Source organism: Saccopteryx leptura, chromosome 1 (genome assembly GCF_036850995.1).
Source record: "Saccopteryx leptura isolate mSacLep1 chromosome 1, mSacLep1_pri_phased_curated, whole genome shotgun sequence".
Taxonomy (NCBI): Eukaryota; Metazoa; Chordata; class Mammalia; order Chiroptera; family Emballonuridae; genus Saccopteryx; species Saccopteryx leptura.
In genome coordinates this window covers 390,997,154-391,022,905 of record NC_089503.1, presented here as the reverse complement: position 1 = coordinate 391,022,905, position 25,752 = coordinate 390,997,154, and the positions used below count along the sequence as shown (strand labels likewise).

The following is a 25,752-nucleotide window of genomic DNA, read 5'->3' as shown; positions in this document are numbered from 1 at the left end:
ATACAATATCAAAAGGCATTAACTGCTATTGCTTCTATGGTTCCTACAACATTCCTCTCTTTATTTCAAGAAATAGACTTGAAAGGAACAGAAATCTTATGAGAACGTTTTACTGAGAAGAAAGCCCAGCAATCACCTTCAGTCACATAGACCTGTTTGAGTGACCCGCCTTCGAGTCACAAAACAATTCTCTTGGCAAAACCTTTTTTTTCCCCGTTGGCTGTGTTCCATCCAAGGTCATGCAATGGATTATTCCACTACAGACGTGATATCCCTCACTCAGCAACATATCAGCAGTGTGTGAATTTAGGGAAATCGCATAACTTCAGGCTTCTAACTTCTCCCACTCATCTGTAAGCTGTGAAAAGAAAGTCTGGCACGGAGGGACATGGCGGAGGCTCCACGGTTTAACGTTAGTGAGTACACAGAAAGCAACGGCAGAGGTGAGTGCTCTAACAACCCGTGTGCTCTGATTCAGCCCCTGCCTTCCCGCCCCACTCGGGCTTTCCCATGGACCTGCTCCCACAAGCCCACTCCCGCTGTCCAGTGGCGGGGAGTGGCCTTCCCCTGCCCAGGCGTTCCTACCAAAGACCCTGCTTCTCTTTCAACATCAGACATCAACTGTCAGCCACTTCTTCTCAACTCTTTTCAAACCTCCAGAGGCAGAAGTCGCCCCTCCTCTGGGGAGTCGCAGAACCCTGCCCATTCTGCTGATAGCATATTTGACATTTCTTTTTTTAATTTTTTTAAAAAATTTTATTTATTGATTTTACCGAGAGAGAAGAGGTGGGGGGAAGCGGGAAGTATCAGCTCATAGTCGCTTCACCTGAGTTGTTCCTTGCTTGCTTGGTGCTTGTCCTGTGTGCCCTGGCAGGGCAAGCCCAGGGTTTGGGACCAGCGACCTCAACGTTCCAGATCGATGCTCTGTCCACCGCGCCACCCCAGGTCAGGCACAGCTCTGACATTTTACAGCGCTAATCCGCTCAATCGTTTCTTTTCTTTTCTTTTTTTTTAGAGAGAGAGAGAGAGAGAGAGAGAGAGTCAGAGAGAGGGATAGACAGGGACAGAGAGAGATGAGAAGCATCAATCATTAGTTTTTCGTTGCACATTGCAACACCTTAGCTGTTCATTGATTGCTTTCTCGTATGTGCCTTGACCGCGGGCCTTCAGCAGACTGAGTGACCCCTTGCTCTAGCCAGAGACCTTGGGCTCAAGCCAGTGAGCTTTTGCTCAAACCAGATGAACCTGCGCTTAAGCTGGCGACCTTGGAGTCTTGAACCTGGGTCTTCCGCATCCCAGTCCGACGCTCTATCCACTGCGCCACCGCCTGGTCAGGCTGCTCAATCGTTTCTTACCAGACTGACTCCCTTTAAGAGCAGATCTTTGTCGTCTCTGTGTCCCTCTCACCAAGCAGAAGGTAATAATCACTAAGGGGGGGAATTGCAAAAATCAACCTAACACACAGTGCTTTCCCTGTTCCTCTCCGGCCACGCTGCAGGGCTAGGTGTCAGGGAGAGGGCTGAGGGCCACCTGCTGGTGAGAGGCAGCCAGTCTCGGAGGAAACCAGAGCCCCAGGCCACCCTGTCTCCTCTCGGCCTTGGCCACCCCCGCCGGCCCAGCCCTCCGTGGCGGGGCTCCGGGAACTGCTTGGGGGTGTTGGGGAGGAATCCACCCAGCTGAACCCTCCCCAAACGCCCGAGCCCGCGAAAGGCACCCTCAGGTCCCCAGCGGCGGGGCTGGAGCATCTGGCCTCAGTTTCCCTGGAGGGCAAGCCTCTCGCTGCGAAGCTGGGGGGCGGTCAGCGGCCCCGGGAGGATGTGTGGGTCCCGCCCTCACTGGTCGACTACCGAAGCGAGCGGCCCCAGCAAGCACAGCAGCTGGACCGGAAAGTGCGGACCCGCGCGCATCCGCGGCGCGCGCTCACATCTCCCCGGACCCTCTCCTGGCTTGTGGACCCGCGCCTGCGCAGTCCGGCCCGCCCCCGGGCTCTCCAACGGCGCGTCGGGGAGGCTTCCATTGGGAGTGGCTGCTTGAGAGGCGGGACTTTGCCCTGTACGCGAATTTCATTGGACAAAATCTAGACAGAGGGGCGTGCCCTGCGCTCACCTAGACACTTGCTCTGTCCTGTCTGTGCTTGTGGCCGCAAGTTGTTCTTTCTCGCTCACCGTGGGCTTCCGTGTTTTCGTGTTAAGACATGTCCTCACAGATCTTAATTTTTTTTAACAATTAAATATTGTTTTTAAAGATCCATTTTCATATCTGATTTCCCAGTCTCTGACACACCCCAAGATCCATTTTCAGTCACAGGATCATAAGAGGACGCATCAGAAGTTTTTCTGTTTTTTGTTTTTGTTTTGAGAGAGAGACAGACAGGGACAGACAGACAGGAAGGGAGAGAGATGAGAAGCATCAACTCATAGTTGTGGCACCACAGTTGTTCATTGATTGCTTTCTTGTATGTGCTGTGACCAGGGGCTCCAGCTGAGCCAGTGACCCCTTGCTTAAGCCAGCGACCATGGGGTCATGCCTATGATCCCACGCTCAAGCCCCAAGACTCTGTGCTCAAGCTGGCGAGTCTGTGCTCAAGTCTGTGACCTCAGGGCTTTGAACCTGAGTCCTCCTGGTAGGGCTCTGTTGTGCTTTTTTAATTATAGTAAAATACATATAACATGAAATTTACCATTTTAACCATTTTTAAGTGTACCACCCAGTGGCATTAAGTACATTCACGTTGTTGTACACTTATCACCAAGAAATTTTGTTTTGTTTTGAAGTTAAAGGTCATTTTATTTACTGACATTAAAAACTGTAACTGCAGGTAGTGACCCATTACAAAGAACTGGTGTTAATATACAATTTTTTTAAGCAAACTTACACTGGCTTATGGCCAAGTGCTATATTGTGTAGTCCGTGTATAAAACTGACCGGCTATGAACTAATCAGTATAAACATTGCTATATAAAAAAAAAAAGAAAAGGCAGTGGCTCAAGAAAACAAGCTGCCATTTTTGCATAGATTGATAGGCAGTATATAACCTAAGCAAATGTCTTCAAGTTATTGAAAAAGATTTGTGCCCAGAAACACATCGAGAAGGCACATAGTACAATCTACCTTATTCCTCGGCCTCTAAAACTAATGCCCTGCCCTTGAGAAGCAGACGTGGCCCTGGCTGGACAGCTCGGTTGGTTATTAGAGCATCATCCTGATGCACAGAGGTTGCAGAATTGATCCCTGGTCAGGGTACAGACAGAAACAGGCTGATGTTCTTGTCTTTCTCTCTCTCTCTCTCCTTTCCTCTCTTTCTAAAATCAATAAAAAAATTTTTAAAGCTTTTTTTTTCTTTTTAATTTTTTATTTATTCATTTTAGAGAGGAGAGGGAGAGACAGAGAGAGAGAAGGGGGGGAGGAGCTGGAAGCATCAACTCCCATATGTGCCTTGACCAGGCAAGCCCAGGGTTTTGAACTGGCGACCTCAGCATTTCCAGGTCGACGCTTTATCCACTGCACCACCAGAGGCCAGGCAAAATCAATAAAAATTAAAAAAAAATTAAAATTAAAGAAAAGCAAAGCAAATGTGCTCACCATTTTACTTGAGGAAAAAAACCAAAGCCACTCTTTTTCATTAAATAACACACACACTTATTGATTAAAGTTCCAAAACTTTGGAGGAAAATACAACCAAAAAGCAAGCAAAACCGCTCACACACCAAGCCTGGAAACACGTACGTCTAAATCTTCTCAAGCAGTGATTTGGTTTTCAGAAGTCCGTCTAGGAAACAAGTATGGAAACATCAGGCAAATACAGAGAGCACAGCTGGGCATTTAACAATTATACAAGTTTTTCTTTTTAATTTTTTTTAAATTTATTGATTTCAATGAGAGGAAGGAAGAGAGAGAGACAGGAACATCAAGCTGTTCCTGTGTGTGCCTTGGCTGGGGATCGAACCAGCAACCTTTGTGCTTTGGAACAATGCTCTAACCAATTGAGCTATCCAGCCAGGGCGACAGTTATACAAGTTCTTACAAGTGTTATAAGGAAAAATTTCAATTATGTGCAAAACAATACCCACTTAAGCTGCCTTCCTTTGAATAGTAATTTATCCCACATACGTCTGGATAGTGTTGCAGATGGAAAAAGATGCCCTTATCTGTTTATTTCCAGTACCTCTTTCTAACACGCCAATCCACTGTATTGTCTGTAAAACTATCTATGCATGCTCTGTTCCTTCCCTGAAAGGTCCTGCTGTGTTCCTAACTCAAGAGCTTTGTGTTTGTTTGGGGAAAGAAAGGGGGGAGAGATAAAACAAACATTGATGAAGTTAAAACAAAGGTCTTCATACAGAACCACTGAAGGTTGGGTGCAGTATAGGGACCCCCTGTTGATCCTTGAAAATTAAAGGGTCCCAAACAAGATGGCTCTATTTACCAGTTTGAAAGAATTTTTAAAAAGCAGGAAGGCAAAGATTCCAAGGAGACACCTGAGCTGCAGGTACTTGGGGCAATCAGTAGTTGGGCAGATTAACCAAGATGAAGACTAATTTATACCAGAAGTGACTCGACCCCCCCCCCCCCCGGGGACCCAACGCTTGGTACCCACAAGAGTGGGTGAGTGGTCCAGGGCTCGAGAGGAGTGGGTGACATGGTCTAGACTGGCTCCTGTCCAGGTGCCCCGTGCCTGTGGGACCAAAGCCTATTGGAGAAGCCCAAATGCGGGCTACAATGAGATTGAGAGAATAAGGCCCTGGCCGGTTGGCTCAGTGGATGTCCGGGGTTCGAGTCCTGGTCAGGACACACAGGAGAAGCGCCCATCTGCTTATCCACCCCTCTGTCCCCCCTCTTCTTCTCCCACAGCCATGGCTTGATTGGCTCAGGGAAGTTGGCCTCAGGCTCTGAGGATGGCTCCAGTTGCAAGGGAGCAATGCCCCAGATGGGCAGAGCATTGCCCCCTAGTGGCTTTGCAGGGAAGATCCCCGGGTCCAGGCACATGTGGAAGTCTGGCTCTCTGCCTCCCCTCCTTTCACTAAAATAAAATTAAAAAATGAGAGAGAGAGAGAGAGAGGGCTATGAGAGTTGATAGGATTAAGGTGGAAATTAGGATGAGCGTTAGAGGGTTTGATCAGGCTTTAAGTGCAGAGGCTTTGTCTCCTTTCCCTGAATGTGTTATGGGAATGGACATCACTTCTGACAGGGAGCACTTCCCTACCTACTGTTATTGGACAGAGGTGCAAACCTGCCTTCAAGATATGTGACCTGGCCTGGAGCAGGCGGTGGCGCAGTGGATAGAGCGTCAGACTGGAATGTGGAGGACCCAGGTTCGAGACCCTGAGGTCGCCAGCTTGAGCACAGGCTCATCTGGTTTGGACAAAGCTCACCAGCTTGGACGCTAGGTTGCCGGCTCCAGCAAGGGGTTACTCGGTCTGCTGAAGGTCCGCGGTCAAGGCACATATGAGAAAGCAATCAATGAACAGCTAAGGTGTTGCAATGTGCAACGAAAAACTAATGATTGATGCTTCTCATCTCTCTGTTCCTGTCTGTCTGTCCCTGTCTATCCCTCTCTCTGACTCTGTAAAAAAAAAAAAAAAAATGTGACCTGTATGTGCTTAATGGGAAGCAACCAGACCGCCTGGAGCTGGAGGGGCCGTGCAGACTCCCGTGGGCAGCAGTGGCTGAGCCCCTGGCACCGCATCTGAGCACCTCTCAGGAAGACAGGGGCCGTTACTAGCTTACTTTTGGACAATTAGCTGAAATTACCCCTATGACTAAAGGACAGAAATCCACCTTGAAACCCGAGATGCACACAATGCCTTGCCCAACATTGGAGAAAGTCTCTCAGGTGGAGGGCAGTGCCCAGAAGAGTTAAGTAAGAAGTGGCAACGGTTTACACCGGATCACGCACCCCGGGGCATGAATGCAGGAGGCGATACAGGGAGCTCTGCTCCTCTGGGACTGACTTGGGAACTGCAGGAGGAGCTGCCAGAGCCTGTTGTCACTTGACGGTGTCCTATAAACGTTCCCAAGTGACCAGCAGAGGGCTGGCTGCTCGGTTTCTGAACGGCAAGTTGCCAGGTGAATGGACAGCATACTGGTGAACGCTGTCTGTCGCTGTCCTTGGCAGACAGAACAGTTCTTTCTGGTATCTTGTGCTGCCGCTTTGATCAAGGAAGTTAAAAACAGCCCAGCCCAGGGAGAGAAAAGCGCCGTTTTCCCAGCGGCAACGGAAACGCTGAACAGGAATAAAGGCCCCTGTGGTTCGGCTTTTGCCGACTCATGGGCAGTAAGTAGCCCTGTGGTCAGGCAGAAGAGCGGTGGAAACCGGCCACGCCCACACGAGCACCTGCTGGGTAAACAGGTGTGAAACGTGTGTGTTAGGTTTGCTTGCTTGTATTTTGCATTGGCACGGGGCGGTGCCACGTGTGCGGTGTGTGAGAGGCTGTGAGTGCTCGCCCTCAGGGGGCAGATGGCGAAATTGCAGATTGCCTGCCTCCGTGGGGAGGGGCAGTTGTTTGTAACGAACTATAGAAATGATCCCTGAAAGTATAGTCTTGGCAGTTGTTTGTTATTGTTTTGCCGGAGAAGAGGCATTTCCACCCGACCTGTTTGTTTGTGGGGGGAGTGCTGAGGCTGGTGGGGGTCTGTGAGTCCGGAGAATGAATCTGGTGAGTCCGGAGTGCTGAGCGGCTTGGGAGCCCCGAGAGAAAGGGAAGCGGTCTTCCCTGCCTGTTTGCTCGCCCACTGTTACGAGACTTTAATAAACGGAAGGTGGCCCTCCATTTTCTGGCTCCACAGTTCCTTTGCCGTCTGCCCGAATCCAGCGGCCACGGGCCTTACAGCACCGTCCTTGGAAAGCGCTACTGGCACACGAGGCGCGTTCGGGCAGGAGAGGGCGATGCTCAGCCCTCTCACCCCTCCTGGTTTGGGCGGCGAGTGGAGCCAATGAGGGGATGTCCTGCTCTCCCCACTTGAAGTGTCCCTGGCTCCACGAGATGGGCTGAGTCCAGATGTCCCCTTTGCATCCTCCGAGGCACAAAAGACCGAAAAGAACTGTTCCCTCTGCCAACGAGAGAGACGGACCCAGCAGGTAGCTGGGTGGCAGCCGGCCTGACGGGAAGCCTCGGGCATGGCAAGCAAGTCAGACGAAGCCGGTAGCCCTCAGGGTGGGGGCCAGACATGGGTCCTGACAGGAACAGACGCCGACTGTTCCAGGAGCCATGGAAGCGCCCCAACAGAAGACACTGCGCGGAGCTGGGCTGCCGGGTCACAGCTCTGCGAACCAAGAGCATCCTCTGCAGCCCATGAGGTCGGCGCGGCAGAGGTGTTCTCAGAGTAACAGGTCGAGAACTGGCCTGCGCCCTGGGACTCTTGTTTGTCTAACACGGGTGGTGGGCTACAGGGGCAGAGGGCTGGCTGACACTCCTCAGTGAGCGCGTGCCCGGCCACCTGGGCGGGGCTCCCCAGTGAGCGCGTGCCCGGCCACCTGGGAGGGGCTCCTCAGTGAGCGCGTGCCCGGCCACCTGGGAGGGGCTCCTCGGTGAGCGCGTGCCCGGCCACCTGGGAGGGGCTCCTCAGTGAGCGCGTGCCCGGCCACCTGGGAGGGGCTCCTCGGTGAGCGCGTGCCCGGCCACCTGGGAGGGGCTCCTCGGTGAGCGCGTGCCCGGCCACCTGGGAGGGGCTCCTCGGTGAGCGCGTGCCCGGCCACCTGGGAGGGGCTCCTCGGTGAGCGCGTGCCCGGCCACCTGGGAGGGGCTCCTCGGTGAGCGCGTGCCCGGCCACCTGGGCGGGGCTCCTCAGTGAGCGCGTGCCCGGCCACCTGGGAGGGGCTCCTCAGTGAGCGCGTGCCCGGCCACCTGGGAGGGGCTCCGCAGTGAGCGCGTGCCTGCCTGGCCACCTGGGCGGGGCTCCTCAGTGAACAAGTGCCCGGCCACCTGGGCGGGGCTCCCTGGTGAGCGCGTGCCCGGCCACCTGGGCGGGGCTCCTCAGTGAGCGCGTGCCCGGCCACCTGGGCGGGGCTCCTCAGTGAGCGCGTGCCCGGCCACCTGGGCGGGGCTCCCTGGTGAGCGCGTGCCCGGTCACCTGGGAGGGGCTCCTCGGTGAGCGCGTGCCCGGCCACCTGGGAGGGGCTCCTCGGTGAGCGCGTGCCCGGCCACCTGGGCGGGGCTCCTCGGTGAGCGCGTGCCCGGCCACCTGGGAGGGGCTCCTCGGTGAGCGCGTGCCCGGCCACCTGGGCGGGGCTCCCCGGTGAGCGCGTGCCCGGTCACCTGGGAGGGGCTCCTCGGTGAGCGCGTGCCCGGCCACCTGGGCGGGGCTCCCCGGTGAGCGCGTGCCCGGCCACCTGGGAGGGGCTCCTCAGTGAGCGCGTGCCCGGCCACCTGGGAGGGGCTCCGCAGTGAGCGCGTGCCCGGGCACCTGGGAGGGGCTGCAGGAGCGTCTCCACTGGGCAGGTTCCTCTTTTCCTCCCGGTATATCCAGGGGTGGGGGGTGCAGGTGTGCTACAGTTCCCTCTCCTTCCCTCCTTCCCTCCCTCCCTCCATCCGTCCCTCCCCTCCCCCCTCCATCTTTCCTCTCCTTCCCCTCCCTCCCTTCCTTCTTCCCCTTCTTCCTTCTCTCCTCTCTTCTCCCTCCCTCCCTTCCTTTTCCCCTTCCCCCCCCCCCCTCACAGGCAGGAACAAAGACGGTTCCTGAGCACGAGGCTATAACTGCGCTGTCCGATCCCGAAGGGCTGCCAATGACTGCAGCGGAAGCCTTGCTGGTCAGGGGCCCACCAGTGCTGGACTGGGGACCCTCCTCTCTGCACAGAGGAGGACCAAGTGTGAGACGGGTGTTGGATGGGTCCCGCTGTCGGCATGGAGACCAGCTCATCAGCCAGAGCTCCGCCCCCTCTGAGGGGGACCCTGTGGTGTCTGTGGGGGAGGGGGGAGGGCGGCTGCAGGGACAGGAGTGAGGCAGTTACCTGAGAGGGACACCCAGCATCACAGCAGCACCTCAGAGGGGCGCGAACAAGGGACACTGTCTCTGGGCTCCGTGGCAGCAGATGCCGGAGAGGGTGACCCTCCTACAGCTGAGGCCCTTCCTGCTCTCGGAGCCTGAGCAGCTCGGCCGACAGGAGCATCGGTACCTGGTCCTCCGGTCCTTCGGGTGTTCATGGACCTTGAGGGAAACTACACTGAAATGAGGCGACAACGACTGTGCTTTGGTTTTTAGTCCTTTGTGACAGTCCCGACCACAGGGCCCAGGGCCCAGCATCAGGGAGTCAGGAGTGTGAGCAGTGACATGTGCCCAGCAGCAGGACAGTGGTTCCTGTGTGGGACCCGACCTCGGCTGGACTGTGGGTCTGCTCCTGGCTGTGTGGCCTCAACCCGGTCTGTGGCTTTCCCCAAACACTATTAGACCCAATACTGTGTATATACTGCTTTATAGCTGAAATAGAAAAAGTCGGTTTCTATAGATTGCTGCAAGAAATCAGAGGACGTTTCCAGAGAGCAAGTGTTCAGATTTTATTATACTGCTCTGGGGCCACTTCCTAAATCTTCCCCCTGACTCTGCCCCAGGGCAGAGAAAACAACTTATATCTCCCTAAATCACTTTTTTTTTTGTATTTTTCTGAATTGAGAAGCAAAGAGGCAGAGAGACAGACTCCCGCATGTGCCTGACTGGGATCCACCCGGCATGCCCACTAGGCAGTGATGCTCTCTGCTCATCTGGAGTGTTGCTCCGTTGCAACCAGAGCCATTCTAGCATCTGAGGCGGAGGCCATGGAGCCGTCCTCAGCGCCTGGGCCAACTTGCTCAAGCCATTTCAGCCATGGCTGTGGGAGAGAAAGAGAGAGATAGAGAAAAGGGGGAAGGGAGGAGCAGCAGATGGGCACTTCTCCTTTGTGCCATGGACAGGAATTAAACCCGGGACTTCCACACACCAGGCCGATGCTCTACCACTGTACTAACTGGACAGGGCCCCAACATGACATCTCTTAAGTGACCAATAAATGTCCTCCTTTTTCTTTCTGAAGGAAAAAACATACCTTTCAATAATGGACTTAACACCCTTCCCCACCCTGAGTCTGACACTGATCTCAGTGGTTCCCAATCGGGGTCATCCCAAGGATTGCTGTGGGCTTCTTACAAACCCCCAGGCCCCTCCCAGACTCACCGTCCATGAGAATTGGGCTCCAGACCAGGAATCACGGTGTAACAAGCCATGAAGGTGAGGCTGGCACACAGCTCTGTGGGGATCCTGGTCTGGGTTCCTGTTACTAAACGTGTGACCTGAAGATCAGCAGCATCAGCACCAACCTTGTTATAATCTAGACCAGGGGTCCCCAAACTTTTTACGCAGGGGGCCAGTTCACTGTCCCTCAGACCGTTGGAGGGCCGGACTATAAAAAAAAACTATGAACAAATCCCTATGCACACTGCACATATCTTATTTTAAAGTAAAAAAACAAAACGGGAACAAATACAATATTTAAAATAAAGAACAGGTCCTGGCCGGTTGGCTCAGCGGTAGAGCATCGGCCTGGCGTGCGGGGGACCCGGGTTCGATTCCCGGCCAGGGCACATAGGAGAAGTGCCCATTTGCTTCTCCACCCCTCCCCTTCCTCTCTCTCTCTTCCCCTCCCGCAGCCAAGGCTCCATTGGAGCAAAGATGGCCCGGGCACCGGGGATGGCTCCTTGGCCGCTGCCCCAGGCGCTAGAGTGGCTCTGGTCGCGGCAGAGCGACGCCCCGGAGGGGCAGAGCATTGCCCCCTGGTGGGCAGAGCTTCGCCCCTGGTGGGCGTGCCGGATGGATCCCGGTCGGGCGCATGCGGGAGTCTGTCTGACTGTCTCTCCCCATTTCCAGCTTCAGAAAAATACAAAAAAAAAAAAAAAAGAAAGAAAAAAAAATAAAGAACAAGTAAATTTAAATCAACAAACTGACCAGTATTTCAATGGGGACTATGCTCCTCTCACTGACCACCAATGAAAGAGGTGCCCCTTCCGGAAGTGTGGCGGGGGCCGGATAAATGGCCTCAGGGGGCCGCATGCGGCCCGAGGGTCGTAGTTTGGGGACCCCTGATCTAGACTCTCACATTCTGTTCCCGACGGTCTGAGTCTTAACAAAATGTGTTGTTGTGAGTCGGGGGTGCAGAGAGAGAGATCAGCAGACGAAATCTTCAAGGACTATCAAAGGACCACCGCTCGCTCAGGCAAATGGCCCCGAGTTTGTGCTGTGTCCTATTTTTATTCATAATTCTTCAAAAAGCTTGTTTATTGAGAAATTTCCATAACATCAAGCGTAACTTTTACTTAAAGATACATAGAGTTCACTTGCATGATAGCTTATTAACAATATAATATCAGAAGGCATTAATTGCTTTTGCTTCTATGGTTCCCGCAACATTCCTCTCCTTATCTGAAGGGATAACCTTGGAAGGTACAGAAATCTTATGAGAATGTTTTACTGAGAAAAGCCCAGCAACTGCCTTCAGTCACATAGACCTGTTTCAGTGACCCGCCTTCAAGTCACAAAACAATTTTCTTGGCAAAACGTTCTTTGCTTATTGGCTGTGTTCCCATCCAAGGCCGTGCAATGGGTTATTCCACTACAAAAATGGCAGGTGACCCCTGCACACAGGGAAGTCTGGGACTCCGTGGTCGTCATGCCTTCTAGATGTGGAGACAGAACTGTGCCGTCGGCTCTGGTGTGTGTCTGAGCAGATGGCTCAGCACTGGGTCCTGGTCAGTCCTTCCTCCTCTGTCTCCTGCAGTCATCACTGCCTGGGTCACCTCCTCCATTGTCAAGGCTTTATTTTTTTTTTTTCATTTTTTTTTTTTTTTAGAGAGGAGAGGGAGAGACAGAGAGAGAAAGAGGAGAGACAGAGAGAGAGAAGAGGGGGAGGAGCTGGAAGCATCAACTCCCATATGTGCCTTGACCAGGCAAGCCCAGGGTTTTGAACCGGCGACCTCAGCATTTCCAGGTCGATGCTTTATCCACTGTGCCACCACAGGTCAGGCCTTTTCATTTTTTTTTTTTTTTTTTTTTTTGTCAAGGCTTTAAATATCACTTATATGTGTCGCCTCCCAAGTCAGTTTCTCTAGCCAACATCTGTCCTGAGGACCCAGGTTTGAAACCCCAAGGTCACTGGCTCGAGCTTCAGCCTGGCATGTAGAATCCTGGGTTCAGTTCTCGGTCATGACACACAGGAGAAGCAACCATCTCCTTCCACTCCCCTCTTCTCTAACTCTCTGTCTCTCTTCTCCTGTAACCACGGCTTGATTGATTACAGCACATCAGCTGAGGCGTTGAGGATAGCTCCGGCAAGCCTTCACCTCAGGTGCTAAAAATGGCTCAGTTGCAAGCAGTGGCCCCAGATGGGGATGGGATGGGGGGCCACTGGGTAAATCCTGGTCAGGGCACATGCAGAAGTCTGTCTCTGTATCTCCTCTCACTTAAAAACTTTATAGACTTTGGATATAAACTTCAATAAGGCAGTAGAAAGCTGCAGCTCAGCCTGACCAGTTGGCACAGTGGACAGAGCATCGGCCTGGGACACAGAGGTTCAAAACCCCGAGATAGCCTGACCTGCGGTGGCTCAGTGGGTAAAAGCATCAACTTGGAACACTGAGGTTGCCGGTTCAAAACCCTGGGCTTCTCTGTCAAGGCACATATGGGAGTGGATACTTTCTGCTCCTCCCTCCCTTCTTTCTCTCTCTCTCTCTCTCTCTCTCTCTCTCTGTCTCCTCTCTTTATAAAAAAAAACCAAAAAACAAAAAACAAACCCCGAGGTAGCCTGGTAGAGGCACACACAAGACACAACTACTACAAGCTGATGCTGACCAGTTCTCCTCAATTCTCTCTCACACTCCCTCTAAAGCAGCGGTTCTCAACCTGTGAGTCGCAACCCCAGCGGGGTTGCCTAAAGCCATTGGAAAATACATAATGCATATCAGGTATTTACATTCCGAATCATAACTCTAGCAAAATTACAGTTATAAAGTAGCCACCAAAATTATTTTTTGGTTTGGGGTCAGCGCAACATGAGGAACTGCATTGCGGGGTCACGGCATTAGAAAGCTTGAGAACCACTGCTCTAAAGTAAAATAAAGTAATAATGATAATAAACAAGCTGTAGCTCAGGGCTCTTGAAGGAAAGACAGGGATGTTCTTTTCTCCTGACCAGAGAAGACTGCTGGACAGGGAAGTGTGGGGAGGGGACCTGGGGGCAGGGGTGGGCCAGCCTCTCACCTCCTCACACTATGCTGATAGGAATGCAGACACGTTCAGATGCCCTTTGCAGAGAGAAGTGAGAGGTTCCTGAAGTCACAAACATGGCTGGCGGGTGTGTGTGTGTGTGTGTGTGAAGCATCTTCTGTCGCTCAGTCCCCAACAAGGCAGCTGTCTCACGCTGTAGAAGAAAATAATCACGAACAGATTCAGGTCAGTCATTGTAACTGGTGACATTCTCAATAGCCCACCTCATGCTCAAATGTCCCAGAGAATCCCCATCACCCAGTCCTGTCCTCTCTGCCCCAACCCCTCCCCACATCAAGCTCTCACCTTTAGAAGCCGTGAGAGACACATCAGAGCCCTGGGCACTGTCACTGCCTGGGGTAGAACACAACAGGACATGGTCAGAGCCCCCAGGACAGGAGACAAAATGAGGAACTATGGGGAGTGGGGTCACCCATGGCTCCCGTCTGCATTGTCACAGGGTCTCAGGGGTCACCCCCTCCATACTCACTGGCAGCCTGAGCGTAGCTCCTTCCTTTCCCACCTGCGGGAAGAAAACATCCTGTGAGAGACCAGGGAGGAGGCAGGGCCATGAGGTCCTAAAGGAACCCCTAGTCCTGGACCCCAGAGAAGTTTCCAGAACTGTGAGTACAGACCCAGGGCAGGATCAAGAAACCTGAGGAAAGTACATGTGTGGGGACTGGACCACCCATCCTTCTGAAGGTCTGTCCTCAGCAGGACCCTCCCCTCTGACCTGTGACTATGGGGGACCAGGTCCCCATCACTGACTCATCAAGGTGATAACTCTGTCCCTCATGTTCACACGTGCCTCACTAAAGAGTCAGTGTTAGCAAACAGGCCCAGACTGGTCAGGCACACGCGTGGGGACAACACTTCCCATTAATGAAGTGGACACACTTCTTCCTGGGCTTGAAAACCCCTGTGGGACAAGAAACTCAGACCCCACCCTTCCCTACCTGAGCGCCTCCTCCTCCACATCACAGCCCCCACCACAGCTCCAGTGACCACAGCTCCAAGGAGGACCAGGACAGCAACGGTGACCACAGTGGGAATGGTGGCCTGAGGAGACTCTGGGAAGGGAAGGGAAGGTCAGAGCCCTGACCCCCAGGCCGCAGCCCCGACCCTGCTGAAGTCCTCCAGAGGCCCCTGCTCCCTGAGAAGAGGCTCTGTGCCCATGTCCCCTCCTCACCCCATCTCAGGGTCAGGGGCTCGGGCAGCCCCTCGTGCTGCACATGGCACGTGTAGCTCTGCTCCTCTCCAGGGGGCACCACCACAGCCGCCCACTTCTGGAAGGTCCCGTCCCCCGCAGGCCTGGTCTCCACAAGCTCCATGTCCTGGGTCAGGTCCTGCCCGTCACGCTGCCAGGTCAGGGTGATCTCCGCAGGGTAGAAGCCCAGGGCCCAGCACCTCAGGGTGACCTCACCGTCAGAGATGGGGTGGTGGGTCACATGTGTCTTTGGGGGGTCTGAGGAGAAAGGTGAGAAATTCAGGAACTTTTCATCCCTCATGGGCCACTCCAGCAGCACTCATGTGACCATCCTGAGAGTGGACAGGACAGCTGGGGTGGGGGAGGGAGCACAAAACCCAGACACCAGCCTGGACAGAGGCACCTGGGATGATGTCTTAGTCTTTGGAAAGTTCTAGAGTCAGAGTGACACAGCTCAGGGAGGGAGGCAGGTCTCTGAGGGGAGAAAAGGTATTTCTGGTCCCTACGTGGGTGGAGGACAAATGACTCAGAAAAGCCGGGGTCAGACCTCAGACACTGGGTGAGTGTGAACCTGCATGGCCACCATGGCGGCCACTGGCCTTACCCCTGGCATAGTCGGCAGGATTTGTGTCAGACTGGTATGGGGCCACAGCCACCCTTGGGAGGGGTGGAGGACTGGTCATTGCCCCCAGTGTAGGGTTCTCCACGGCTGCCCTTTGGGGACCAGGGGCTGCTGTTTTTACATCCTGCGAGGGGCTGTCCGAGGTGAGAGCTCCGGATGAGGTGCAGACCCAGCACCAGCAACGGCTTGACCTGGAACCGTCTCTGGAGAAGGAGGCAGAACAGGTTCGTGCGTCGCAGTTTGCCCTGGAAGCTGGATACTGGCAGCGGCCGTTGTTAGAGGAACAAGTGTGGGTTCATCTTCAGGCCCAGGGCCGGCAGTCCCAGGAGCCAACGAGGGAGCCGTGCTGGACGAGGGGCTCTGAGTCGGCGGGAGCAGGCGTTTCCAGCTCCTCACACTTCTGAGGACGAGGAGGCTCAGGCTGAAGCTGCCGTCTGCACACTCAGAGCTTGGCCAGAGGTCGTCCAGAGGGTAAAATCCCAGCAGCAACGAGCACCCCTGAGCCCCTGGCAGACTTGCTGTGAGTGTGGGGCACGGGGTGGACGGCATCCTCCTCTCTGGGGCAGAGGTGGAGAGGCTGGGCACCGATGCCACGCACTCCTCCTTGGGGCAGCGTCTTCAGAGCTGTCATGACGGCAGGGATGAGGGGGAGCCCTGAGCCCCTATGTGAACCTAGTAGCCTGTAAGGGACTTTTACCTCGGTGATCTGCACAGACAGCTGGGCTGTCTCACGTGGACTGACCACTGAGAGAGGGGCACCAGCTCCCTTGCTGGACGGACATGCCGCTTCGGACACTATGAGTGACCTGATGGGGGGTGGACAGGTCTGGTGGAGGCCCTCCTGCACCGGGGAGCTGCTCTTTGTCATTGGAGAGGCACATCAAGGACACCTTAAGGTTTCCATGGACACAGCCCTGGACTATCCAGGCCCTGCCACCTACCGTGGAGCAGGGGGCTAGAGATGGGCCTCCGGTTGGCACTCTGGGCAGGGTGCTCAGGGAGACACTGTGATGTAACATTCCTCGCTCAGGGATACCTGAGGAGTAGACTGTGAAGTGAGCAGAAGGGGAGGCATGTTGGGTAAACAAACGTGTGTTTTTTAGGTTTGCCGGGTTATACTGTAGCAGCGCCATGTGTGTACAGTCTGTGGAAGGCTATGGGTACCCGCCCTCAGGGTGGCAGACTGCAAACAGTGGATTGCCTTCCTGCTTGGGAGGGTGACTGTTTGCTACTGTTTGCTGGAGAAGGAGTTTTTCCCAGCTGCTTTTGGCTGGAGAGACAGACAGACAGAAAGAGAGAGGGAGAGAGAGAGAGAGAGAGAGAGAGAGAGGGAGGGAGAGAGTGCTGAGGGTCTGGGGAGACCTGATTTCAGCCCAGCCTGTGTGGAAGTGGAGTGTTGAGAGTGGTAGGGGCCTATGAGTCCGGGAGAGTGGGGAGGGAGAAAGGGAAGTGGTCTTCTCTGCCTGTTTGCTCATCTGCCGTTAGGAGACTTTAATAAACAGAATGAACCACCATTTTCTGGCTCCACTGTTCTTTTACCATCTGTCCGAATCCAAAGTGAACCTGCATGGCCATGTCGGCGGCCACTGGCCTTACATCTAGGGTCACGAACAAGGCTTGGGAAAGTCCCCATGAGTCCCAGGGCCACTGCCAGGGTGAAAGGGAACAGCTGATGGGTTATTTCACGGTTTGTCTCTCCTGCATCCCGGAGAGACTGCACTCTAATTGTCACTGAGAGAAGTAGGGAGTCACTCTCTGGTCCCCAATCTGAAAACCGAGGGGACTCAATGTCCCGACCCAAAGGAGGGTGTTCTGACCCCGGTCCATTTCCTGTCTCCGTGTAGGAGCCGCAGCCCGAGGGGAGAGGAGGGAGCCCCGCGGCCCTGGTACCTGCGCGCTGCAGCGTCTCCTTCCCCTTTTCCAGGTAAAGGCGGAGGTAATCCACGCACGTGCCCTCCAGGTAGTTCCTCTCGTGCTCAGCCTCACCGCCCTCCTCCCACTTGCGCCGGGTGATCTGAGCCGCCGCGTCGGCCGCGGTCCAGGAGCGCAGGTCCTCGTTCAGGGCGAGGTAGTCGGTACCGTCGTAGGCGAACTGCTCGTACCCGCGGAGGAGGCGCCCGTCCCGGTCCATTTCACAGCCGATCATCCCCTGGATGGTGTGAGACCCTGACCCCGCCCCGAAGTCAGCCCCGCCCACTCGGCCCCGCCCACTCGGCCCCGCCCCCGCCCCGAGGCGACCGGATCCTACCGCCCAGATTAAACCTAAACCGAAAACGAAACCGGGTCAAAGTCCCGCAGGTTCCTCTTGGGTGGGGTGGGGGTACTGTGGTCTCGGGTGGAGCTCGGACCCGGACACTTGGGCGACCCCGACCCGTCCGTGGGGATGGGGTCGTGACCGGGACCCGCCCGCGTGGCTCACCGTCCTCGCTCTGGTTGTAGTAGCCGCGCAGGGTGTTCAGGTTCACTCGGTAAGTCTGTGCGGTGTCCTTGCAGATCTGCGTGGACCGGTCCCAATACTGCGGGTGCTCCTGCTCCACCCACGGCTGCTCCATCCACGGCGCCCGCGGCTCCATCCTCGGACTCGCGGCGTCGCTGTCGAACCTCACGAACTCCGTGTCGTCCACGTAGCCGACGGTGAAGAAGCGGGGATTTCCGCGGCCGGGCCGGGACACGGCGGTGTAGACATATCTCAGGGAGTGGGGACCTGGGGGCGGAGAGGGGCTGAGACCCGTGACCCTTCCCGGCGTGGGTCCAGAATCCGCGGTCTGCGGGACAGGAGGGGCGGGTTCCCGGGAGACGGAAAAGGGGCCAGACAGTTGGGGTCGGAGTCGAGACCCGGCTTGGCCGAGCGGGGTGTTGAACGAAGGTCTGAGGTCAGGACGGGGCTGTGGACACGCGCCCTCCCCGGGGTCCTGCGCCCCCGCCGGGTCCCCTCATTAACCCCACAGAGGCCGTTTCCTCCCGACCCGCACTCACCCGCCCAGGTCGGGGTCAGGACCAGGGTCCCCGAGAGCAGCAGGAGGAGGGTTGGGGACCTCATGACCCGACTCAGGCTCTGGGGACAGTCTGAGTCGGGCGTTTCCGTGTAGACTTTACAAACGGGGACGGTGCGGAAGCCGATTGGGTTCTCTCGAAATCGGTCACCCAGTGGGAGTAACATCTATGGCCGCGTCATGCGTATCCAGCAAAGAGGACTCGACACAGGTTGTGAGAGGCAGAAGTGAAACCCGGGGAGATGGGGACTCCCCAACACTGACCTTCCCCGCCCAGACTCCGCCCTCGGGCTGAGACCCTGAAAGCCAGGCCTGGGCACCCGAGACTGCCCTGACCCCTCCTCCTGCGCGGAGAGCTCTTTGTCACCCTGTCTCCCTAGTGCTGGCTCTGGGGCTGTGCGAGGAAAACAAGGAGACACCCCCAGGCTGGGCTCCGCCCTTCCCTCCTCTTCTCTTCCAGGAATCCCTCCCCCTGAAATGGACTCCCTGCCTCCCACCCCTTATCTCTCCCCCTGGACTCTTTTAGAAGAAAACTCACTCCCAGGAAACTTTATGTCACAGTGAGCTCACCCTGGGAATGGAGGTGGAGGGACAGGGTTTCTCTTAACCCTGCAGCAGCTGTGCCTCAAAACACGGGATGGAGATTCTCAGAGACCAGTCTCCCTGTTGTCTGTGAACCCCAGTGGGGAGCACAGTCTTGGAAACCCTGAACGTCAGGAAGCTGATCTGTAAAGAAGTGATTTTGGCCCCTTGGTACAGAAATGTGTCTACCCAGCAGTGCAGTCAGACTCACAGAGCTCCTGAATTCTACTTCCCACACAGTGTGTCTGTGACTGGGATTGTTACATTGTGAAATGATCTTCATTCAGTAGCCCTGAGTTTGTCTGTGAGTCCCCCACGTCCTCAATACAGAGAAGCCCAGAGAAGCCGTGTGTCATTGTGCATTTCAACAGGAGCAAGTAAGTCTTCAAAGCTGCAAGTGTTCAATGTGGCCAAAATGCCCTTCAACACTCCTGCAACACTTATTTTTATGAATTATTCATATCTAAGCGGGGTGCATTTTTTATCGGGTCACATTTTTTAAACTGATTAACATAAGGTGGCACGTAGTTTTTCGGCAGATCCACAGACTGTAACTAGTACCAAATGCAAAGAACACCCTGCCAGGCTCTGTGGATGTATTGACCGCAGGTCTGTAACACGTGGTGAGATCTGAGTCCTGCTTTGGGATCTCTCCCTCTGCTGCTTTTCCCCTTTCTGCTTCTCCAGCCCTTCTCCTCCCTGTCAGCTCCCACCACTTGGCTTCTGTCTCTTCTGGGCCATACCCTCCCCGTGATACTAATGAGCTGGAAGCACCTTTGCTGCCACCACCCCCAGCCTGCAGAGGAAAAGACCCCTGAATTCCTTAGCGATACGTGTTTCTCTACAGCACCTTCCTCATGGCTTAGGTGAGAGGTGAAGTCTTCTGGGCTCTCTTGTGGAACACAATCTTCCTCTGGGTGTTCTGGTCTAACATAGTATCTCCATTCCCCATGCCCACTGCCCACTTCCTTCCGTTGTTTGTTTTTTGTTGTTTTTTGGTTTTTTTTGTATTAATATTTTTCTGGAGAAGCACGGAGGGTGAGAGACAGACTCCCGCATATGCCCGTCCAGGATCCACTCAGCATGCCCACCAGGGGGTGATGCTCTGCTGCAACCAGAGCCACTCTAGCCCCTTGGCAGAGGCCACTGAGCCATCCTCAGTGCCCCAGCCATCTTTGCTCCAATGAAGCCTTGGCTGCGGGTGGGGAAGAGAGAGAGAGGAAGGAGAGGGGGAAGGGTGGAGAAGCAGATGGACACTTCTTCTGTGTGTCCTGGCTAAGAATCTAACCCGGGACTTCCACACGCTGGGCTGATGCTCTACCACTGAACCAACTGACCAGTGAACCAATGGAACACATGCAGACAAATGGAACACATTTTGTGTGTGTTTGTGTGTGTGTGTGACAAAGAGAGAGCGACAGACAGGAAGGGAGAGAGAGGAGAAGCATCAATTCTTTGTTGTGGCATCTTAGTTCATTGATTGCTTTCTTACTTGTGCCTTGACCTGGGGCTACAGCAGAGCAAGTGACCCCTTGCTCAAGCTAGCAACCTTGGGCTTCAAGCCAGCAACTCTTGGGCTCAAGCCTGTGACTATGGGGTCATGTCTCTGATCCCACACTCAAGACAGTGATCCCGTGCTCAAGCTGGTGAGCCCATGCTTAAGCCTGATGACCTGTGGTCAAGCTGGCAATCTCGGGGTTTTGAACCTAGGTCCTCTGCATCCCAGCCACATACTCTAGCCACTGTGCCACTGCCAGGTCAGGCAGCATTTTAAAGAAATGGAAAAAACACAATGAAATGGAAAACTATTCCATGTTCACAGATTGGAAGAATCAACATAATTAAAATGGCCATATTGCTCAAAGCATTATACAAATTTAATGCAGTTCCCATTAAAATCCCAATGACATGTTTTAAATAAATAGAACAAAATATTATCAGATTTGTATGAAACCATAAAGAAACCTCGAATAGCCAAAGAAAGCAACACTGAGAAAAAAGAATGAAACCAGAGGTAGCACACCACCCAACTTCAAATTACACTCTAGAGCCACAATAATCAAAACAGCATGGTACTGGCAGAAAAGCAGACATGCAGACCAGTGGAACAGAATCGGGAGCCCAGAAATAAAACCACATGCATATGGACAAATAATCTTTGACAGAGGAGCCAAAAACACCCAAATTCTTCAATAAATTGTGCTGGGAAAATTGGAAATCGACATGCGAAAGAATGAAACTTGAATACACCTTGTCCCCACGGACAAAAATTAATTTAAAATGGATCAATGACCTGAATACAAGATCAGAAACAATAAATTACATAGAAGAAAACATAGGTACTAAAGTTATGAACCTTGGGCGTAGAGAACAATGTATGAATTTGACCCTAAAGGCAAAAAAATTTAAAAGTAAAGGCAAAAATAAATGAATGGGATTACATTAAACTAAAAAGCTTCTGCACAGCAAAAAAAACCTGACAATAAAACAAACAGGGAGCCAACAAAATGGGACATATTCACAAACAACAGCTCCGATTAGGTGTTAATATCCAAAACATATATAAAGAACTCAAAGCTCAGCAACAAACAAGCAAACAATCATTAAAAAATGGGACCTAACCTAGGTGGCACAGTGGATAAAGCATAAATCCTCACGATTTTGAAGCCCCGGGCTTGCCCAGTCAAGGCACAGACGAGAACCAACTACACGTTGGTGCATCCCACTCCTCCCACCGCCTCTATCCTCTCTCTGAAAATCAATAAAATCATTCAAAAATGATGGGGAGAGGACCTGAACAGACACTTCTGCCATAAAGACATACAAACAAATATACATGAAAAATGCTCATCTTTGCTATTAGAGAAAATGCACATCAAAACTACAATGAGATACTACCTCACACCTGTTAGATTGGCTGTTATCAACAAGACAGGTAATAACAAGCGTTGGAGAGGCTGTGGAGAAGAAGGAACCCTCATCCACTGCTGGTGGGAACGTAGACTGGTACAGCCAGTATGGAAGACAGTATGGGTTTCCTCAAAAAATTAAGAACTACCATATGACCCAGAAAAGCCCGCTACTGAGTATCTACCCCCCAAAACTTGAAAACATTGGTATGTAAAGACACATGTACCCCTGTGTTCATCGCAGTTGCCAAGACATGGAAACAACCAAAGTATTTTTAAAAATTAATTTTAATGGGGTGACATTGACAAATTAGGGTAACATGTTCAGAGAAAACATCTCTAGGTTATTTTGACATTTGATTATGCTGCATTCCCATCATCCAAAGTCCAATTGTCTTCCGTCACTTTCTACTGGTTTTCTATGTGCCCCTCCCCTCCCCTCCACCCCGTAACCCCCACATTCTTGTCCATGTCTCTGAATCTCATTTTTATGTCCCACCTCTGTATGGAATCATATAGTTCTTGGTTTTTTCTGATTTACTTATTAAGCTCAGTATACTGTTATCAAGGTCCATCCATGTTGCTGTAAAAATCCGATGTCATCATTTCTTATGGCTGAGTAGTATTCCATAGTATATATGTACCAAAGCTTTTTAATCCACTCGTCCACTGACGGACACTTGGGCTGTTTCCAGATCTTTGCTTTGTGAACAATGCTGCCATAAACATGGGGGTGCATTTCTTCTTTTCAAACAGTGCTACGGTGTTCTTGGGGTAAATTCTTAACAGCGGAATAGCTGGGTCAAAAGGCAGTTTGATTTTTAATTTCTTGAGGAATCTCCATACTGTTTTCCACAGAGGCCGCACCAGTCTGCATTCCCACCAGCAGTGCAGGAGGGTTCCCTTTTCTCCACATCCTCGCCAGCACTTATTCTGTGTTGTTTTATTGATGAGCGCCATTCTGACTGGTGTGAGGTGATATCTCATTGTGGTTTTAATTTGCATTTCTCTAATCATTAGTGATGTTGAACATTTTTTCATATGCATATTGGCCATCTGTATGTCCTCTTTGGAGAAGTGTCTATTCATTTCTTTCGCCCATTTTTTGATTGGATTGTTTGTCTTCCTGGTATTGAGTTTTACAAGTTCTTTATAAATTTTGGTTATTGATCCCTTATCAATGTATTGTCAAATATATTCTCCCATTGTGTATTTTGTCTTTTTATTCTGTTCTTATTGTCTTTAGCTGTGCAGAAGCTTTTTAGTTTGATATAGTCCCATTTGTTTTTGGGGTTTTTTTAAAAGAGATTTTATTTATTGATTTTTTATGGTGGGGTGGGGAGCAATCATGAGAAGTATCAACTCATAATTGGTTCACATTAGTTGTTTCTTGGTTGCTGTATGTGCCTTGACCGGGCAAGCACAGGGTTTTGATCCAGCAGCCTCAGTATTCCAGGTTGAACGCTTTATCCACTGTGCCACCACAGGTCTGGCCCAAAGTATTTCTTGATAGAGGATTGGATAAAGAGGATATGCTACATATATACAATGAAATATTATTCAGCCATAAGAAATGATGACATATTGCCATTTATGACAACATGGATAGACCTTGAAAACATTATACTAAGTGAAATAAGTAAATCACAAAAAGTTAAAAAATAGGAAGTACATGATCTCACACACAGGTGGGATATAAAACTGGGACTCATGGACATAGACAAAAGTGAAGCGGTTACCACGGGGAGGGGTGTGAGGGATTAAAGAGGGGCAAATATATGGTGGCGAAAAATGATTTGACTTGGGGTGGTGGGCACACAACACAATCAGTAGTTCAAATAGAAAATGTGTCCCTGAAACCTATGTACTCTTATTGATCAATGTCACCCCATTAATTTCTAAGTATATTACATAAAAGTCAAAAGGACTCTGTCAATCTAACACATGATCTCAAATGGTAATGCTTAAATTAGGAACCAGTAAACCACTTTCAAAACACATCTTTGAAAATAAACTTATTTATTTATTTACTTCTTTTTTGTTGGTGTTTTAGAGAAAGATTCCCATATGTGCCCAACTGGGATCCACCCGGCATGCCCACTAGGGGGTGATGCTCTGCCCATCTGGGGCCATTCTAGCACCTGAGGTGGAGGCCATGGAGCCGTCCTCAGCACCAGGGCCAACTTTGCTCTAATAGAGCCCTTGCTGTGGGAGGGGAAGAGAGAGACAGAGAGGAATGAGAGGGGGAGGGGTGGAGAAGCAGATGGGTGCCCTGTGTGCCCTGGCCAGGAATGGAACCCAGGACATCCACATGCTGGGCTGATGCTCTACCACTGAGCCAGGGCCAGAAAAATAAAATTATTTTTTAAACAACTCTACTGAAGTATTAATGATATACAAAAACTACCTGTGTACAACGTATACAATGGAGTGGGGAGGGGGGCAGGTCATGCTGGGCGGGGTGGGCCAGTCCCCCTCCCTCCTCACATTTTGCTGATAGGAACCCAGACATGAGATGCCCTTTGCAGAAGGAGATGTCAGGAGAGCCTGAAGTCACAAAGTGGGGACATGAGCAAATCTTGTATCACTCAGTCCCACATGAGGCAACTGCTTCACACTGGGAAAGAAAATAATCAAGAACAAATTCAGGTCAGTCGCTGTATGTGATGACATTCTGACAACCCTTTGCTAACTCAGAACATCCAAATCCAGAGAGTCCCCATCACCCAGTCCTGTCCCCTCTGTCCCAACACCTCCCCACATCCGGGTCTCACCTTTAGAAGCTGGTAGAGACACATCAGAGCCCTGAGCACTGTCACATCCTGGAGTAGAACACAACAGGACGTGGTCAGAGCCTTCAGAAGAGGAAACTCAAGGAGGAACTATGGGTGTGTGAGGCTCCCACACAGGGCCACGGGTTACCCCCTCCATACTCACTGGCGGCCTGAGCGTAGCTCCCTCCTTTCCCACCTGCGGGAAGAAAACATCCCGTGAGAGACCAGGGAGGAGGCAGGGCCATGAGGTCCTAAAGGAACCCCTAGTCCTGGGCCCCAGAGAAGTTTCCAGAACTGTGAGTACAGACCCAGGGCAGGATCAGGAAACCTGAGGAAAGTACATGTGTGGGGACTGGACCAACCCCCCTCATGGAAGTCTGTCCTCAGCAGGGAACTTCCACTCAGACCTGCTGGAAATCACCAGATGTGAACACTAGGTTTACCAAGATGGTAAATTTGACTCTTTTTCATATGTGCTTTTCAAAGAAGTGTTAGCAAAAAGGGCCCCAGATTGGGTAAGCACATATGTGTGGATGGTACCTCTCAGCATCAAGGCAAGAGATTGGAAATTTTTTACCCATGGCTTGAAACCCCACAGTGAAACATGAAACTCAGACCCCCACCCTTCCCTACCTGAGCGCCTCTTCCTCCAAATCACAGCTCCAGTGACCACAGCTCCAGTGACCACAGCTACATGCAAGACCAGGACAGCAACAATGATCACAGTGGGGATGGTGGCCTGAGGAGGCTCTGGGAAGGGAAGGGAAGGTGAGGGCCCTGACCCCCAGGCCACAGCCTTGACCCTGCTGAAGTCCTCCAGAGGCCCCTGCTCCCTGAGAAGAGGCTCTGTGCCTGCGTCTCCTCCTCACCCCATCTCAGGGTCAGGGGCTCAGGCAGCCCCTCGTGCTGCACATGGCACGTGTAGCTCTGCTCCTCTCCAGGGGGCACCACCACAGCTGCCCACTTTTGGAACGTCCCATCCCCCGCGGGCCTGGTCTCCACATGCTCCATGTCCTGGGTCAGGTCCTGCCCGTCACGCTGCCAAGTCAGGGTGATCTCCGCAGGGTAGAAGCCCAGGGCCCAGCACCTCAGGGTGACCTCACGGTCAGAGATGGGGTGGTGGGTCACGTGTGTCTCTGGGGGGTCTGAGAAGAGTGAGAAAATTCGGGAATTCTGCATTACCTGCTATGGGACACTGCAGCAGCACCCAAGTGACCATCCTGAGAGTGGACAGGACAGCTGGGGTGGGGGAAGGGAAGAACAAAATTCCAGCCTGGACTCGGGGATCTGAGCTAGCCCCTTGTTCCCTGGATAACTGCAGAAGCTGGTTAAGACAGCCTAGGCCAGAGGCTCCAGGTCTCTGATGGACAACAGAAACCTCTGATCCGGACTTGGAAGGAGGCTGCCTGACTCAAAAACCTGGAAAGAGTCAGGCGTCCGG

The 25,752-nt window shown here is 52.7% G+C and overlaps 1 protein-coding gene across 10 annotated transcripts in view; it reads right to left on the bottom strand.

Annotated features, from left to right (window-relative positions):
- The window catches only part of LOC136387812 (patr class I histocompatibility antigen, A-126 alpha chain-like), a 97,670-nt gene that overhangs the window by 26,149 nt on the left and 45,769 nt on the right, over positions 1 to 25,752 (bottom strand). For 2 of the 10 annotated variants that reach the window (XM_066359866.1, XM_066359872.1), the window contains exons 7-8: positions 13,531 to 13,578; positions 13,233 to 13,378 (exon numbers count right to left, since the gene is read on the bottom strand). In XM_066359866.1, the coding sequence (XP_066215963.1) occupies positions 13,374 to 13,378; positions 13,531 to 13,578 (53 nt within the window). In that variant the 3' untranslated portion in view covers positions 13,233 to 13,373. Of the gene's footprint in view, positions 1 to 13,232; positions 13,379 to 13,530; positions 13,579 to 14,578; positions 16,102 to 16,943; positions 17,220 to 17,472; positions 17,758 to 18,029; positions 18,637 to 22,979; positions 24,155 to 24,311; positions 24,360 to 24,474; positions 24,508 to 24,944; positions 25,062 to 25,180; positions 25,457 to 25,752 lie in introns of those variants that run through there. The other 8 variants (XM_066359867.1, XM_066359871.1, XM_066359876.1 and 5 more) reach the window with 7 other exon arrangements.